The following is a 17,791-nucleotide window of genomic DNA, read 5'->3' on the forward strand; positions in this document are numbered from 1 at the left end:
GCAAGCACAGGGTCCTGAGTTGAATCCCCAGTACCTAAAAAAAAAAAAAAAAAAAAAAAGGCAAAGAATGGGGCCAAGCCACTGCCAACATGGTCACCAAAGTCCCTTCCACTAGGTGGAGTCACATTTGTTAGACCCCAAGTAGAAATAATTACATTTGATAACTGACTCTATTCTGTGATTCCACTTATGGCTGATCAGCAGCTACAAAAAAACCTCCAAAATTCAAAGCACACCATGTGCCAGAATTGTTGCACACCTAAGGTCTCTAAAGGGAGAGTAGGCCTGCATCTTTCCATGCCCTGTCATATGGTCCCTCTATCTCTAGAATCTATCATTAAGCCTCTTGGCTGTTATTAACCTTACTTCTTCTAACAGAGGGAGGAACAGGGGTAATGAATTTGAGGCCCATGTAGAGAGAGACACTACAAATGAAGGGAGGATACTGATTCTATAACATGGCAATCATCTCATGGCTTCCTGACTCTGTTATGTAGACTTTTCCCACCTAAATGATCCTCAAATAAAATCATTTCTAGATTGGCCTACTTTGGGCTCACATTTAGGAAAAAAGAAGTTGAGGGAGTCTCATGGAAAATAACTACACAAGGCATACACAGTCAGGAGAAACACTCCTGAGAAATCAACTGGCTGCAATACACAATTAATTGTAGGGGAGATATGAAATATATTCAATGAACAGGTAAATAGGACCTTCACAAATTTCTGTCATGCAGTCTAGCAGTGCTGAACTAAGCAAGAGTCATCAATTAAAAGCTTGGTGACCCGTCCTCTAGCATTTTTATAACATTCTCTATAGTAATCTAATCCTTAAACTAAACACAATTTAATGCCTTTGTATATCCATATGTTTTCTAATGACACCACTGCTGTCAGTATGCTACAAGACTGCTTCTCGGTAGATGGAAGTAATGACAAAGTACATCATTGAGAAGGCAATTATATGCAGTACTAACCATTTTTCAATGGCCATATGGGCTGTATTTCAACAATGTAATTTCCAAATCAGTCCAAGTATGCATATTTCTCTGTTCCTAATCTCAGGCATACCATACGAAACAAAGTAAGAGTATGGCTGAAATATGGGCAGTCAATAAATCTACAACAAGAATGCTAAAGTAAGAATGCTAAAGTAAGAGCCTGTGCAATAGCTCAGTGGTCTAAGTGCCTGCTTAGGCAAGCACAGGGACCAGGGTTGTAGCACCACATGCTGCATCAGCCCTGCCCCTTGGCGTGCTGAGCCAGCCACGATGTCTGAGTGAAGTTGCAGGCCTGTAATCACAGCACTGGGGAGGCTGAAAACAAGAGGATCACTAAGCATTCGAGCTGCATAGTGAGATCCTGTACCAAATACATAAATTTAAAAAAAAATACTAAAGTAATGTCGAATTGCAAATAGTAAATAGAAAAAACAGCCCTAAAGGAAGCTGACACCCATTTTTGCTAGTCTATCTTCACACAACTATATTTTCTTTCTTTTTTTTTTTCTTCCAAAAAGTTACTTCCTTTATACTCTTTTTGAAAGCTGGCAAATGTGATCCAACAAATACAGCAGTACATAAAGGAGGCACGACGTGGCCTTGCAGTGGTATGGCGTGGCTTGCCACACAGCTGTTCCTGAGCTCCAACACACCATCCTCCTGCTTTGGCCTCCCAGAGTTCCGGGCTAACAGCTGGGAGCCACACCACCAGGTTAATCTTCACTTTCTTCTAGCCAGTGACTTTTATGACATTTCATATGTTTCTTTTTTTTTTCCATAATTTTATTGAGAAACAAACAGCAATGAGACAGCTTCAAATCAAATCGGTAGGACAGTTTCAATAATTAACACATTGCATACTCTCTTCCCAGTGGTTATTTGCTGTACAAGATATAGACATAATATACTACTTACAAACACTATTAGAACAAATCCCTGTATTCATTAAGAGAATGTAACTACACATCCATCCTAACCATTTTGAATACACAGATATAAAATGGATATTCATCTGCATCCCCTTTTTTGTTTATTCTGTCATTTGAATATTATAGGTGTGTTAACTCAGCAAAACTATTTTTTCTTAATCAAAAACTTTACAAGTATTTATAACCAACACAGAAGCAAGAATACAGAAAATGTTCAAAATCCAAGGTTTGTTTTCTTGTTGTCCATTAGTAAACTTACTAAAGTAAGAATAATTTCTCTATCTGTTGAAAGAATTCCTGATCTCTATCTCACTTATTTCAGAAAGGTTTGTGTTGACCAAAAGAAATAATATAATTTGGAATGCAATAAAATTTGATAATCATTATACTAATTTACTGAATCAGAATGTGACAGTGTCTTAGTTACTTTGCTCATTGCTGAGACAAAATACTGGACACCCAAAGTTAAGAAAAACGGTTTATTTAGCTCACATTCTGTACCTCAAAGGCAGGGTGGTACATGGCAGAGGGGCAACAGTTCATGGCAGACAGAAGGTAGCAAAGCAAAGAGACTTTAACGGTGGCTTTTGGCCCCTTATATTATATCCAAGCTACCACAATTAGGGCCCTGATAAACCAGTCAGTTGTACTGATTTAGTAATCACTTACCTTGAAGACTAGCACCCTTGATCTTAGCATTGCACCATGAATCAGGAATACACTCTAGATTCTGCCACCTCTGGAAAAGCCCCATCTCTCACCCCATGAGACTTTGAGGTAATACATCTAGACACAAGCCATAATAGGAAGGTCCTACAGCTTTGGAAAAGTGGCTTTCAATTTAAACACATGCAATTTAAAAAATTCATGTAAACATTTCCTATATTTGTATATTACTTTGAATTATTAGAGTACAATATTACGCTAGCTGACTAGTTTCCTTGTTTACTAAATTTCAGGATGTGACAAGGTAGAAGAATCTTTAAGTATGTATTGAGAACTTGGCACTGTCTTTAATATTTACCCTGTTAATCACTTAATAAAATCTTGGAAGCAGCCCTCATGTCCACCAACAGTTAAAGTGGGTAAAGAAAATGTGGCATTTACTATCTTCACATAAAGAAAGATAAAACTGAGTCATTTAAAGGAAAATGGATGCACTTTGATACCATAAAGTTAAATAAATCAGAAACAAGCTTAAATACTGTATGGTTTCTTTTTAGAAAACCAAAGGATAAATAAAGAGCAAAATAACAGATAATAGAACAAAGGAGAGATAAAATTGTCTCAGATGGAAGAGGGAAAAAGGATGAAAAAGGAATTAAGATGTGTTACATACATGTACCAATTCCACCCAAGTCATGTAAATATTATGGACTGCAAACATGTACTGTACAAATGAAAGAAAGAAAGAAACTTGTTAAAAAATTCAAAGTTCTTATCTAAGAGTTTCAATTCTGAGTCAAGCCTTTGAGGTAATACAGAACACTCATTTTATACATACATAAAATTAAAGCATACGAAGTCAATTTTAACACCCTGAACTTAAAGGTGTGGTTCCAATTGCACTAGATTTTTATAGTTGTAGTTAAATTTCAAAGGACAGTCTTTGATTTGGGTCTCCCCTACAATTACAATCTGTAAAGGTAGATCTCTCTTTCCTTTTTAGATGTACAAAAGGATAACTGTACTTACTGAAGTATTTTGAGGGGCAGGACTATGTTTCTCAGAGCACAGTGGTTCTAACCAAAAAAAATCACCTTTCTGGAAAAAGAATACCTTCACAAAAATGTTTAATTTGACTCATCTCCAAATTCACCAAGTGATCTTTTAAACATTTAGTCCCATCCTATCCCCAACTAACACCACTATCATTACCCAACTGCTTGTAGTCATACATCAGCCAGGTCTGAATCCTTAAGTCCTAGAGGATGAATTACGTGTAAGTATAATACAACCTAAGAGAGATGAGGAAGTGCCTTCTCAAAAAAATACAGTACTCTAAAATTGAGGGTGGGCTACACATGAGAAGCAACCTAACACCCACATGCATTAGCATACTCCTTGTAGAATAAAAAAATGTAAGTAACAAATTAAAGTAAGAATGAAACAATTTGCACATGTGCAAATAATGAAAGGAAATAATGACAAGAAAATAATGTGATGTCACCAGGTATATTCCAGAAATACTATCTTGTAGATAACAAGAAAAGCAAAGAGGGGTTGGTGTAGCTCCATCATAGAAAGATTTCTTTGCATGCTTAAAGTGCCATTCTCTCCAGTACCTTCCTCCAAATCAAAGAGCTGTTTAGTATGGTCCCTTCCCAAGAAGAATCAAGTGACTGCTTATTAGTTTAAAACAAAACCAAAATCTAACACTACTACTAACATCTTTCTTATTGTGCAATAGATTCTCAAACAAATGCTACTATATTAAACTATATGTTGATACAACAAAATACTTAGGAATCTATAGTAAAATATACCCTTATAGGTGGTGTGAGATCTTACTCGAATTTTACACTTTTGTTCCAGGAATTCACTAATGAGTTTCCAACAGGAACTGGCCTCAATCTTATGGAAAAATCATTCCAAAAAGGTGAAATAAAGGCTCCCAAAACTAAGAAATCTCTAACTTAATCTATATCCCAGAAGTAAGACTATTAGTAATATACTATCATTAAAATTAATATCAGAGGCTAGCCAGATAGCCCAGCAGATTAAAGTGCCTGCTTAGGCAGAGCACAGCGGCAGCAGTTCTATACCCAGGGTACCATGCCGGCCCCAACCCCAGGACAAACTGAGATGGTGACTGAGACTGGGTGTGGTGGTGCCAGCCTGTAATCCCAGCACTCGGAAGGCTAAAAACAGGAGATTCACCACAAGGAGAATCTCACATAGTGAAACCCTGTAGAGATCCTATACTAAATACATTATATATATATATATATATATATATATCGTCATCTGTGATTCTGGAAGCAGGTAATAGCTGCAGTTAAAAATTAATTCTGGCCAGGTATGGTGGTACACATCTGTAATACCAACACTTGGGAGACAGGCAAGAAGATCACTGCAATTCAAAGGCCAGCCTGAGCTACACAGTGAGTTCAAAGTCATCTAGAATTGCATAGAGAGACCTCCTATCTCAAAAGAAAAATTAATTCTGGGCTGGAAACATAAATAAAGTGATAATTTTAGCAGGTAGGTTTTGATGTTTGAGTGAATCAATAATTAGCTAACTGTGAAAGTACTTTTTAAAAGTGATGAAGGGATGTAGAAATGGGTAGATTTGCCAAGTTAAACAGTTTTTTATAGTTTCAAATATTATATAAAATTACTTGTATACATAGGAAATATTTCTAGAATCACATTGTACTTACTTCACTGAAAACAGTTACATTCCTTCAAGTGAAGGTGACCTAGAACTATTTGGTCCATTATATATCAGGTTAATAAAACATTTTAAAGCAACACAACTGTCTAACAGAGCAGGTTTCAACATTCAGGTGTGAAATCACACCTCCCAGCACACAGTCAAATTATACTCTTGCCTCTCACCTACAATTATCATTTGCTCCCTCCCCAGGTAGCTCTGTGCTCCCACAAATCCTCTGAGGCTCACATCTGCAAACTGAAACTTCCTCTAAGGGCCTCATATGCTAGGGGAGTGAGAAGAGGACAAAAATAAAAACTTCACACTGGCTTAGACAACTTTGGAAACTGCCACTCTTTCCATATAAAGGGAAACTTGATAAAATTAACACATACCATGGTGGAAGACAGATGTTTTTCAAAACAGAATGAGTAAATTTACTTCACAGTTCTTACAGAGTCCAGTTTCCTCCATTAAGGTTAATTCCAAAAACTTACCAAAAGATATTTCATCAGGACAGAGGACATAATTAGATGTTTTGATTAAAGCATTTTTCTCCCCTGGTTAACAAGATATAACAGATGTCACCTACTTCTCTAATAACAATACATCCCTGCTTTTGGCATCTTTACAATTTTAAAACTGAACTGTCATATAGAAAAATTATAGTTAGGGTGTCTCTACACAATCATGACTATGAAGTGGTTATGACATGCCTGGACTCCCCACTGGAACAGATATGGAAATCACATTCCATATTCATAGCTGCAAGCCCTCCTTAGCATACACTCAAAACTAAGCTCTGAAATCTGAATGGCACAGGCTTATTCAAATCACCACCAATTATTTCTGGAAGCACCAACTAGTGAGGTATGAAACCTGAACAGAAAATGCAAATGTCAGTCACTTTCTTCCAAGAGCATAGGAACACATGCACATCTCAGGGAAAGCAACATTCATCTAAAGTGACTCTACCAACATTTCAATTTCCCTGCTGAGAGGAAGACCTCTATACTGTTTAAAAAAAAAAAAAAAAACATATTTTTCACAGAAAACTCCCCTGATACATTTGATCCAATTTACAAAAATTCGATTTACACCAATTTTATCAACATATCAGTCCAGAGTGTAAGTAGAGATAAGTCTGCATTTTAAATGAACCAGAGCTTCCCTGATTGAAGTTCACCTCAAACATCCTGGTTTAACAACTCCATTAATGACATTAAGCACAGATCTTAAGATTACTCAGCCCCACTGTCAGTCACATGTGTTATTTATAGGACAGCATATCAATCATGTCTTCCCCTTATTATTTCCTACTTTCTAGTCCTTAGATGTTTGGTCTGTCAAATTAACACATCCCAGTGCTGCTGCAAATCTAAACAATGCTTGATAAAAGATTAATAAAATAGTTCGGGTTCTCTGCAACCACATATACATCCAGGGAAATTCGTCAATGTCCTCATTTGCATATTTGGCTGGCTGTCCCCAGCAGTAAATATGTAAGGAATGATGTTCAGGTATCCTATTTTATGGTTTGTATTTAATTCAGGGTGTCAATCTGCTTCCGCTTTAATTATATCCATCTTGATATGTCATTACAATCCCACAAAAACTTTTCATTACATGAATGGTTATAAATATATACACATGACAAACAGTTGTTATAAATTTTCTGGCTCAGCAATAAACAGACAAGATGCCTTAGCCAACATATCATGTGGATTTAATATTTTGAATCTTTCTTCAGAAGAAAGTTTGGTTTAGTCTTCAACTCAAACATATTCTGAAGTTCCCTTGTTTCTTATGTTCTGCTATGAATGTTAAGCCACTCTGAGTTTCTTTTCCTATATGGCTAAACTGAAGAAAATGCCCCCCTCCAAAAGAAATGTTAAAACTGTAAGAAGCCACATTAAGATCATCTTATGTGAAAAGTTATTTTATCTTACCATTAGATAATCAAGAATAAGAAACTATAATATTCTCAACATAATATCATATTATCTTTTAGACCTTCATTAGGGAGAGGTAAAGGTGGCAATTTAAAAAAAAAATAAATGTACCTTTATTTTTTTACAACAGAAAAAGTGCAATGAATATCAGGGTAATACACTACTGAGGAACAATGTGGGGAAGAAGGCAAGAATGTTTTTAAAGGTTATTAATATTAACAATCAGAACATTAGAGAAACACTTTTACAATCATAGATGTTCACCATATAGGAGCGGTATTACTTTTCTTTCCCACAACTTTCATCCACAATTCCCCATGAAACCCACCCACAGCCAATAAGGAGAAAGCAGATAGTCTCCTCATTTCATGGTATAACAGTCAGAGCTCAACCCCCAGTGTGATCTGGAGAGCTCAATTCAGCCCTGTACACTGTTTCCATCTGCAAAATGAAAGATGATAAAGACAACTGTGCCTCTGATGCCACAGCAGTTCAGAAAAATATGTGAGTTAGCAATAGCTGTGGTAAAATGGATTAATAGGGTTTCTGAAAAAGTTTAGGTGCTAACTTTAGGATAATACCTCCTAAAGATTTAGCTCTGTGTACTTATCTCAAAACTATAATTTTTACAAGTAACCAAATGATAACCATAATAAACATGAATGGAGTAAGTGATAACACATGGTACTGCACCATACCAAAAAGATGCTTAGTTCTCCCATTTGCTCTAGGGAAAGCATAATTTCACTTAAACTATATAAGATCATTTGTCAAAAAAGCACCATCCCAACTTTTATTACTTTTACCAATTTAACATGCACAGAGCAAATGGACATAAGTCACTGGAATTTCTATCTTGAGTGAAAACAAGTGATAAAGTGACCATCTAATGTTGGACTATTGTGTTTACCTACATTTTCATTCTCTTTGGGTTTCTACTGTCATCTGCTTATTTAACTCAGTCAAATTATTCACTGAACACAGTTAACCAGCAACTGTTAGCCACAAGTATTAAGCAAATAAAGACCTAAAAGAAAAAAAATCTACTTCATCAAAACAATTGAGGGGTAATTGTAATATTGAATTATAATTACTATAGAATTATAGAATTATTAATTATATAATTATTACACAATTACAATTAGAAATAATTATTTGTTTTAAATTCTACAGTATCACTGCCATCATAAATTTTACAAAAGCCTAAAACAAGCATAGGTTTATGGACAACAAGAAAAGTCACATCTCTCATTGTCTTATCATCACAACTTGACCCTTGACAGCTTCAGATTCATGAGTTAGTTTGAAAGTATCAAATTTCACCCATATAGCCAAAAGTCACAGTCTGTCTTTCCAGGCTGAGCTTCACTGAGTAGCAACCACAAAGTAGTTACAACATGAACATTTTCTGCCAAAAATTAATCCTGACCTGCGTTAGCCATTTGCCACTATTCATTCAGGCTTTCCACTGTTCTGTGACTTCAAATTTATTGTATATAAATTTTCTAGGTTTCTGGAGGTACTAAGGAGGTCTATAGCACCATGGGAAAAGGTAAAAAGCCAAAATGACAATAAAATATTTGCATGCAGTTAGCAGTCTGTCATTTTTTATTCAGGCGAACTCTAGAGCTCAAATGAAAACTAAGAAATCATAAAGATGAGGTAAAATAGCCCAGAAAACCATGGCAAGTAATTCACCCTCACAGACTATTATAGGCCCTCAAACCAATTACCAGTGTTCAAATAATCAAAGTTTAGAAATTTTCAAGTTTCTACATCTTACCTACAACTTTCTAAATCTACTACCTTCTATTGATCTACATCCATAACTTTCATAGCAATACAGTAAAGGAAGCAGAGATGCAGAGTGGCAGACTACAAGTGGGATCACTTATCTAACTGGACCCTACATTAAGATTGCCACATTCAGTAATGTATGAAATAAACATTTCCAAAGAAGACAGCAACTCATGATGTTAAGCCTCCAGATGCCCTTACAACTAATGGATCAGAGACCTGAACAGGACTGCGACACAGAAAAGTACATTTGCCTAATTCCTTGCAAACTAAGCCAATGCAGTCAGATGATGTGAAATTCACTCCTTCTCTCCTCTTACTACTAACAGCATAAGGACCTATTCTTTGTAACCTTGCAATGACCTGTACTGAAAGATAACAGGACATACATAGAAATTATCTCTGCCCTTCAAGTTTCACACAAGAAGTGAAGAAAGAACAAAGCTCAGATCTAAAAGAAAGAAAACACACTAAGGGACTCAGCCTTACTTTCTGTCTCCCATTCTAAAACACAGTCCATGAAATAGGTACAGATTATATACAACAAACAGTGCTGCAAAAACTAACAATCTTTCCAAATTGTTTTTAATTGTCTTGTCTTGTTTCATCAAATTAATTACCATATTTTCTTCCTACTTTCAATTATATGAGATTTCAAATCTCTCTCTTTCTCCTCTCTGTCTCTCTGTCTCTGTCTGTGTGCATGCATGGGCGAGTGCATGGGTGTGTGCATGTGATGCATTGAAGATTTTTCTCACATAGTTGTTACCCAATTACCAAGTTTGTGTGTTTGTTTATTGCTAAATCTATAGTATATAATGCTTAAGCTTAAACAGAGAGAAGCCTATTTCTTGGGGGGGGGAAGCAGCATACAGCACAAGGTACTTACATAGACTACATTTAGTATATATTAGGAACCTTATTCAGGATAAGAGTAAAATAAAACTCACCCATATATATTCATACAACACTCCACCAAAAAGTAACTACCATTATTAATGCTCTTACACTTTCAAATCTTATAGTCCTCAGGACCTAAATTATTCCTTAACTCCTTCATTGTTTACTTCCATCTGGGCACTTTATTTCTAATCCTAACGTTCTCTGAAACTAAATAACCACCATTTATTTTTGGCAGTATATGTAACTGCTATATAGAAGGGTTTCAGAATCTATCACGTACAACATTCCCTGAATCACATTTTAACCATTTTCCAACACAGAAAGCTAACACCACTAAGAGAGGCTCAAAAGCACAATCATTAGTTTTGTGATTCTTTTTTAAAATATGATTAATTTATACCCTGCTATTCACCAAAACTAGCTGACATAATTTCTGCGGCTAACATGAGCCATGTGGAATCACCCTACCACAACCTTTGACTTCATCTCACATAAATATCCTCCAGTGATATGTGGCCTTTTAGAGTCAAACATTAAATTCAGTAAGTATGATAAAATTATTGGATTCATAATCAGAGAACTATTCACACTTTTCCTTGTTTCCAAACCTTATCATTAAGAACTCTTTAAGCCCTAACAGCTATGTACACTATCAGACGTGAAATGCTGAAAATGACCCCCTTACTCTACCATCCCATGGCTAAACTTTCCAAGACAGAAAGTGAAACATGCAATCCAAAAGGCTCCACAGCTTTCCCTGGCTCTGTAACAGCAGAAGACAGATTCTGACCCTTTTTGAATTATCACTTCATATGTAGCAAACAAAAGGGAGTTAATCTAAAATCTTTGTTTTAACATCAGTGTTAACCCACTTTCTCTTTCTTTTCAAGGTTGCTAAAAAGCAGCAGTACATAGAAGGGACCAAAAGAAAACAAAACATAGTGGCGGGAGGGCAACCTGGTGGCATCCAAACTGAGCTGCTATCACACTGAAAAGGTATTAACGAGAATCATTCACCAAGATTCACCTTATGTGGGGTTTCTAACAATCAGTGAAAAGACTGACACCAGGCAGAAGACATGAGGAGAAAATGAAGTGAACTAATCTCCCTGACTATCTATATACCACAGTCCCGTAACCTCACCTGCTTAAGCAACAGCCTCCCACAGGGCAAGCCTCCGTGCCTGATTTTTTCAAGTTGTGTACCATCAAACCACTCACCTTAAACTCAGAAATTACAAAAACTCCAAAATCTTTAAAAATTTTTTGAAATCTTGCCTAGTATTTCCCAAACTGGATTACAAATTACAATACTGAAACTAATCAGGCCCTGTGAACAAATAAATTTAGGAAATAAGGCACACTGCATTACCGTCTCTGATATTCAAAACTCATATTTACATAATAAAGTTCATTTAATCCCATATAACTCTTTAATTCTAAAATCTATTGGAGGATGGATTACCCTGTTTTGGTCTGGAACACAATCTATGACTATCCTGTTCATAGATAACACCATGTTCACTTCCAGTTTGAGAACTTTTGCTCTAAGTCTTTCCACTAAGGGATGAAGAAAATTTTTTCAGAAAGTTAACTTGCTATGAAAGGTCACACACTAGTTAGAAAGCTCATGACTAGACAGGTTTTCTGACCCTTTCACACACAATCTTTTTACTTTTGCATTCATTTTACTTTTGTATTCATTCCTAAGCCCTTCCTTGATCAAAGTCCTAATTAATCACAGAGCATCTTCTCACTGGTCTTATTTCTGTGCCTTTCTCAATATTCCTTTGGTATGCTCTCCTGTCCTCCAATCCTATGTTATCTACACAAATCACTTCATCCTTCTAAAGACCCATTTCTCTGGCAACACTTCTGCCTATCTCACCATCTGTCTCTGAAAACATGGTGCAGTATGTTTCAAAATTATTTTGTAAGTGCTAGATTTAATTTATCAATGAAAGAGCTAATTCAAGTTGCTCTGTATGTATTTTAGGTTCCTCTGTACTCCTAGTATCTTGCATTATTAAACAATCCATAATATCTGGTGACTGATATATGGAACATCATTAATTTTTTTAAACAACTAAGGTTTGACTGTAACAATTAGATCCTATTAACAGAGCATGTTATAAGTATATCAAATATTATATAGCCTGCTTAAGACAACTGATGTATAAGTCCTGAAACACAGCTAGGAAATTAAGACCACATAAAAGTTTTGATTTGATCTTCTACCCACTAGAAATGAGTTTTCTTTCATTTTTACAAGGCTAAAAGACTCCAGAAGGCCTCTTGTCTGCTGATTTCCCAATTCCATTATTTTCCCTGTTGGTCAATTGAATTGAAGGAAGATGCCCAAAGAACACAACAGATGAAAAAGGAATAAAGGGGAAAATAATGCATTTGCAAAGTTAAATTTTCATTCATGAAGTTCAAAAGGTTTCCTAATAACAAACTACACAGAAAGTCAAAGAAGAACAAAAAAGTATTGTACTAAAGTAAATCAGGACACACCAACAGTACTAGAACCCCAACATTCCATTTATAATTTGACTGCCAAACAGCAACTGTTCTTAGTTTTCGTTTTTTTTTAACTGAACATGCTATCTGGGGATACTTGTTCTCAGCTTGTCATTCACGGAACATTTAAATAAACAATACCATATCCAAATAGTAATTCTACTTCTCAACTGCATAATGAAATGAACACCATGTTCAACTTTCGCCTCCTCACCTACCCTCTTATCTTCTATCATGAGACTCTTCATAATCATACACTTGAACTTCAGGGCACAATTACTCAAGATAAGTGTCTGTGCAGAATATGAAACTACCTCAGCCAGTTTCACTAGCTTGAAAGTGTGGGACCTGTCAAACTACCTTCAAAGCTTTCATCATCTTAAATAAGATTCCAACAATACTAAAGAATGATCAGCATAAAACGTAGGCTCTCATAGACAAGTTTATTATTTTTACTTCAGGCTTCAGTATCACCATAGCTAGACTGAACTCCTTACATCAACACTTTCATTAGGAGTTAGGAGCTTCTTTTTAAAAAGGGAAGCCCAAAATCAGCTACTCAGAACAAAATCATGGAGTCAAAGAGTTCATTATCATACTCATAGTATCTTGCTCCACAGTTTTTCAACTATTACTTTTAACTGGCATGAGCTGTAAGCTTAGCTGTTCAAGGCAGTATTTCTAGTTTATCACAACATCATACCAGCAACGGCCTTGATGATACTTGGTGACAACCGTTTTCACTTCTAAACACTAGGCACCAGGCACCAAAATACACTGTGTATTTAGGGCAATTCTTCATAGCTATAATAGTTCTTAACATTTACAAACATTCTCTTAACATACATTTCTGAGTTCATACTGTAGTTGTCTGTTCTCTAAGAAGCCCTCGCATTTCTTGGTCATAGTTCAAATCTGTGCACAATGGAACATCTCAAAGGTTTTGAGAAATAACTAGACACCTATGTTCTAACCATTCAACATGGATACAGTGTGGTAACAAGCAGCCTATAAATCTAACTTTTGCCAAAGAACCAAACAAATATAAATGATTTCTCCTTAGGGTGTGCTTTTAATCTAAAAATGTTAACAACTTTCTTATAAAAGTCAGGCCTTTTAAAGGAAACACTGAGAAGATACTTGATAGAAGAAACTTTTCATGTGCTTAGGAGTGATGATGGTGATGTGGGGGTTTTTTTGAGACATAATTTAGAGATACGTAGATATATTTATAGATGAGATCATATCACACAGGGAATGGGGTGACTATGGAAGAAAATTAGAAGCAAAATGAGATATAACTTGGTAGTTGCGATCCCTGGTGTTGGATATATAGGGTTTGATTTACTGTATGGCCTACTCTGGACATGTTCACATTCTTATATACATTTTTACATATACACTTTTTTAAAAATTAGATTTCCTATACCTATATATATATATATGATATTAAATAGAACAGTGATATAGTGTTCAACTGACCAAAGTAACATGGGTTTTAAAGCTAGATAAGCAGCAAAAAAAAAGAAAAAAAAACTAATTGCAGCAAGGAAAGAAATGGCACTAATGGTACATTTTTTTGAACTGGATCTTCTCTAAAAACTAAAAAGTTTTTTAAGCTCAAAAATAAAACTAGAATGGGCACATTTTCTCATAGCCTAAAGTATAGAGTATATAGATATAGATACATCACCAGCCTAGTCAAACAGCTACTTACTATAAATAAAACAATCAAAGACAAAATGCATGATCCCTCTCTAAACAACCTTTGAAAATAATCATGGGAATCCAGAGGGGCCACACAGCAGTAGTGAATAACCATGAAAAAAGCAGAACCACATGCAACCAGCTCTTACAAGTAAATACCTTGCTAAGCAATGTTGAACCAAATTCTTAGGATAAGTGCTGTGGGTTCAGTTCCTATGTTAAAGCAAGGAAGAGAAACAGGTTACACCTTACAGTTCCCACCCACCTTGGCAAAGTGAAAGCTACACTTAAAATTACCCTAAGTGGTAAGCCTCAACATTGAAAAATTTTAGCCAATTCAGTACCAGTTGTAGAACTGAAGGGTAACTCATTCAGTCACTAACATCAAAACTCTATGGTCACCACCAATAAATACCATCACCCTCCTCTTCTCCACAACCACTGCAAACAACCACCACAATTCCAATCAAAAGCAGTTGACAGAAAAAACTGACAGGAAAAATGTCTTTTGAAAAATACTTAAACCTGGCATTCAAACACACAGAACCAGCAATCTAAACCTGCATAGTTACTGTATATGAGATTTAAGCTTTCATTAACAAAGCTTGCATGTGAACATCTGAAACAATACCACAATACAGCAAGAAAACCAAAAGGAAGGAGAAAAGTTTCCTTCAGGAACCCCAAACGATCACATCAGGTGCATAAAGAACTAAAAAGCAACTCACAGCTTGATTTTGTGCCTAAGGAAGCTGGACCAACTCTACAAAATCTAAAGCCTTCCGTGTGCAGTGTGTATTGGGGGTGGAGACAGGGAGGTGGGGGAGGTAGGGAAGCAAAGAAGGCGGTTAAATTTATAGAGACCAGTGACCAATCCTAGCACCAAATCAGATCTGTTCAGGCAAAGATACTTTCCAGTGACCCCTGGATAGTCTCCCTGAAGCTCCCTCCTCTCAACACCCACCCCATGAGCCTCTTAGCCAGCAGGAAAATGTGCATTTAAAAATGAACGCTGCCTGCAGGTGCCTATGGAATAAAGACACACACATACACCACACCACACCACAACATATACCACACCACACACAAAGCAAATTACTTAGGAAGGAGAAAAAGAACACACACACAAAAAGGAAAAGGACAATTGGTGACAAGCCCTTCAGTAACCAGCTAGGATTTTATTCTTTGCTTCCACCAGTGCTCCCTGGTGTACCTTTTTCTGTCCTTCAACTAAATTACTCATGTGTACACACACACACACACACACACACACACACACATACGTGTATGTGTATAGATATTATAATTAACCTTTTCTGTAATAGACCCTCATTCACAATACAGAAAGATATTCCATCCTTTCCTCTTCTCTCCCCTCCTCCCTCCTTTCTGCTATCCAAGAGAAAACGCCCCCTTCCCAAGCTTCGCCAAAAAAAAAAAAAAAAAAAAAAAAGGCGTGGGGGGGGTGGCAAAGAAACCATAAAACCCCATCAGCCTCCGGTCCGGAGGACATCCAGGAAATACATACACTAGACAGACACATAGGGACATATGGTTCTGGAGAAAGCACACACAGAACCATCCACAGGCGCCCCAAACCCTGCAAACAGACTTCCACTAGCCAAGAAGCCATGATTGGGGAGGGAGACGAGGAAGGGGTAGGGGCAGAGCTACCGGTGGAGAGGGGGCGCATTGTTGTGATGCCTGAACCCCTTCTTCGGGCCCATCTGCTGTATAGGGGGTGCAGGGAGGGGGCGCAGGGGAAAGGCGAGTGACAAACGAGCAAACCAGGAGACCAGGCACGGTTTTGCAATTCCCTCCTGCTGCCTGTCTGCCCGCGCCCCCTGCTCCCCCCAACAAAAAGACCTCAGCCTAGACAGACAGACAGCCTGCCTGCCTGCCCGCCCTAAGAACCGCGGGCGAAGCTGGGGACACCCGGCGCAGCCAAGTGGGGTCGTGAATAAAGGGAAACCAGGGAGGAAAAGGGGGGAAAGGAAGGGGGACCCCCTTACCTCCAGCGCTTCAAAAGTGACAAAGCTGGTCATGGCAAATCCATCAATGATGTCCTCTTCGGCCGAGGTGGACTCTCTCCGCTTCCTCCGCGGGGGTCTGGGCCGGGACGGGGCGGAGGACGGGGGCTTCCCATTGTCTTCCTTGTCGGAGCCAGACGACGAGGCGAGCGAGGGCGCCCGGGTCCGGCCGGCCCCTCCGCCGCCGGCCCCCAGCCCGCCCCGGGAGCGCCTCTCCCGATCTCGCTGCGACCGCGACCGCCGCTTTTTGCGGAGTCCATGGCCCCGCGTCGGGCCATCCATGGCTGTGCCGCGCCGGGGTCCCCCTGTTCGCCTGCCGCCCGCCACAGGCTCCGGCCGCGGCCACACACACTCACACACACGCTCACCAAAAAAAAAAAAAAAAATGACACCGAGCCCTCCCTCTCCCGATCACGGCTTCCCTCCGCCTCGAGGAGGGCGCGGGGGAGACGGCGGCCGAAAGAAGGGAGAGAGGGGAAGAAAGAGAGGAGAAAGAAAAGGGGGAAGGGGCGGAGAGAGGGGAGGAGGGACGGGGGCGCAGAGCCCAAGTGTGGGGCTCCCCGCCGCACTGAGGGTCGGAGATGCCTGGGAGCAGCGCCGAGCAAAGTAATGGCTGAACACACAGGTCTCCTTTAGAGAGGAAAAAAAATAACTCACCAAGCAGGCAATAAATCAGAATAGCGGAATGCTTTGATCAAGAGACTGGGAGGCTCCGGGGAGCCCTCCCCGCGGCCATTCTCTGCCGCGCCCCCCCCAAAACGCCTGCACACCCTTCTCCCCCCTCCCCACCCCCGGGATCCAAAATCAGGTCCGAAAAGGTCGCGGTAAAAGTGGGGGCAATGAACTTGAAAACAACACTACCCCCCGGGCCACCTCTCACACACGCCTCGGAGAAAACTCACTCCCAGGCTGCAAAATTTTTAAGGAATTGCATCCAGGGGAGACCAAGGTTGGGGACCGAACGCAGAGGGGTGAGACCCCCTCCCTGGGAAGGAAGCATAATAATAATAATGCAATCATTAGCAGAGGAGACGGTGAAACTGCGAAGCGGTAGGAGGGGAAGGGAGGCTCAGGAAGAGGAGGAAGGAGGATGCTGGAGCAGTGTGGGGTTTGCTTTTCGGTCTGGGGGGAGGAGAGAAGAAAGAAGAAAAGAAGCAAACCCTGCCGCTGCCACCCGCCCCCCCTCACACACACACCCTTCCTCACAAAAAATGTTTTCCAGTCCCAGAGAAGAGATCACCCTTCCTCCAAAAAACAATATTAATCAGGGAGGGGGTGGGTCAGTCAGTCGGTGAGGAAAGCAGAAAGAAATCTCCAGCGAGAGACACCGGTGTGCCCGTGCCGCCGCGCCGCCGCCGCCGCCGCCGCCGCCTCTCCTCGTCGCCCGCCGGAGGGAGAAGCGCTGACGGAAACACCGCTCTCGCCGCTAACGCAGCCGCCGCCGCTGCCGCCGCGAAAGCCCCGAGCCGGAGGGTGCACGGCGTGTCCCCGGGCGGCTGCCGCGGGAGCCCGGGCTCGGCCCCATCCTCCGCCCGCCCGTCTGCCTCGCTCAGCTCCCGCTCCTCCCCCTCCG

At 39.3% G+C, this 17,791-nt stretch overlaps 1 protein-coding gene across 1 annotated transcript in view; it reads right to left on the bottom strand.

The window, feature by feature from the left end:
• The window catches only part of LOC111816575 (autism susceptibility gene 2 protein-like), a 589,696-nt gene extending 572,118 nt beyond the window's left edge, over window positions 1-17,578 (bottom strand). Inside the window, exon 1 of the mRNA XM_023714307.1 lies at window positions 16,201-17,578. Coding sequence (XP_023570075.1) covers window positions 16,201-16,500 — 300 coding nt within the window. The 5' untranslated portion in view covers window positions 16,501-17,578. The remainder of the gene's footprint in view (window positions 1-16,200) is intronic.
• Between the last annotated feature and the right edge of the window lie 213 nt (window positions 17,579-17,791).

Source organism: Octodon degus, unplaced genomic scaffold (genome assembly GCF_000260255.1).
Source record: "Octodon degus isolate 3935 unplaced genomic scaffold, OctDeg1.0 scaffold00035, whole genome shotgun sequence".
NCBI lineage: Eukaryota > Metazoa > Chordata > Mammalia > Rodentia > Octodontidae > Octodon > Octodon degus.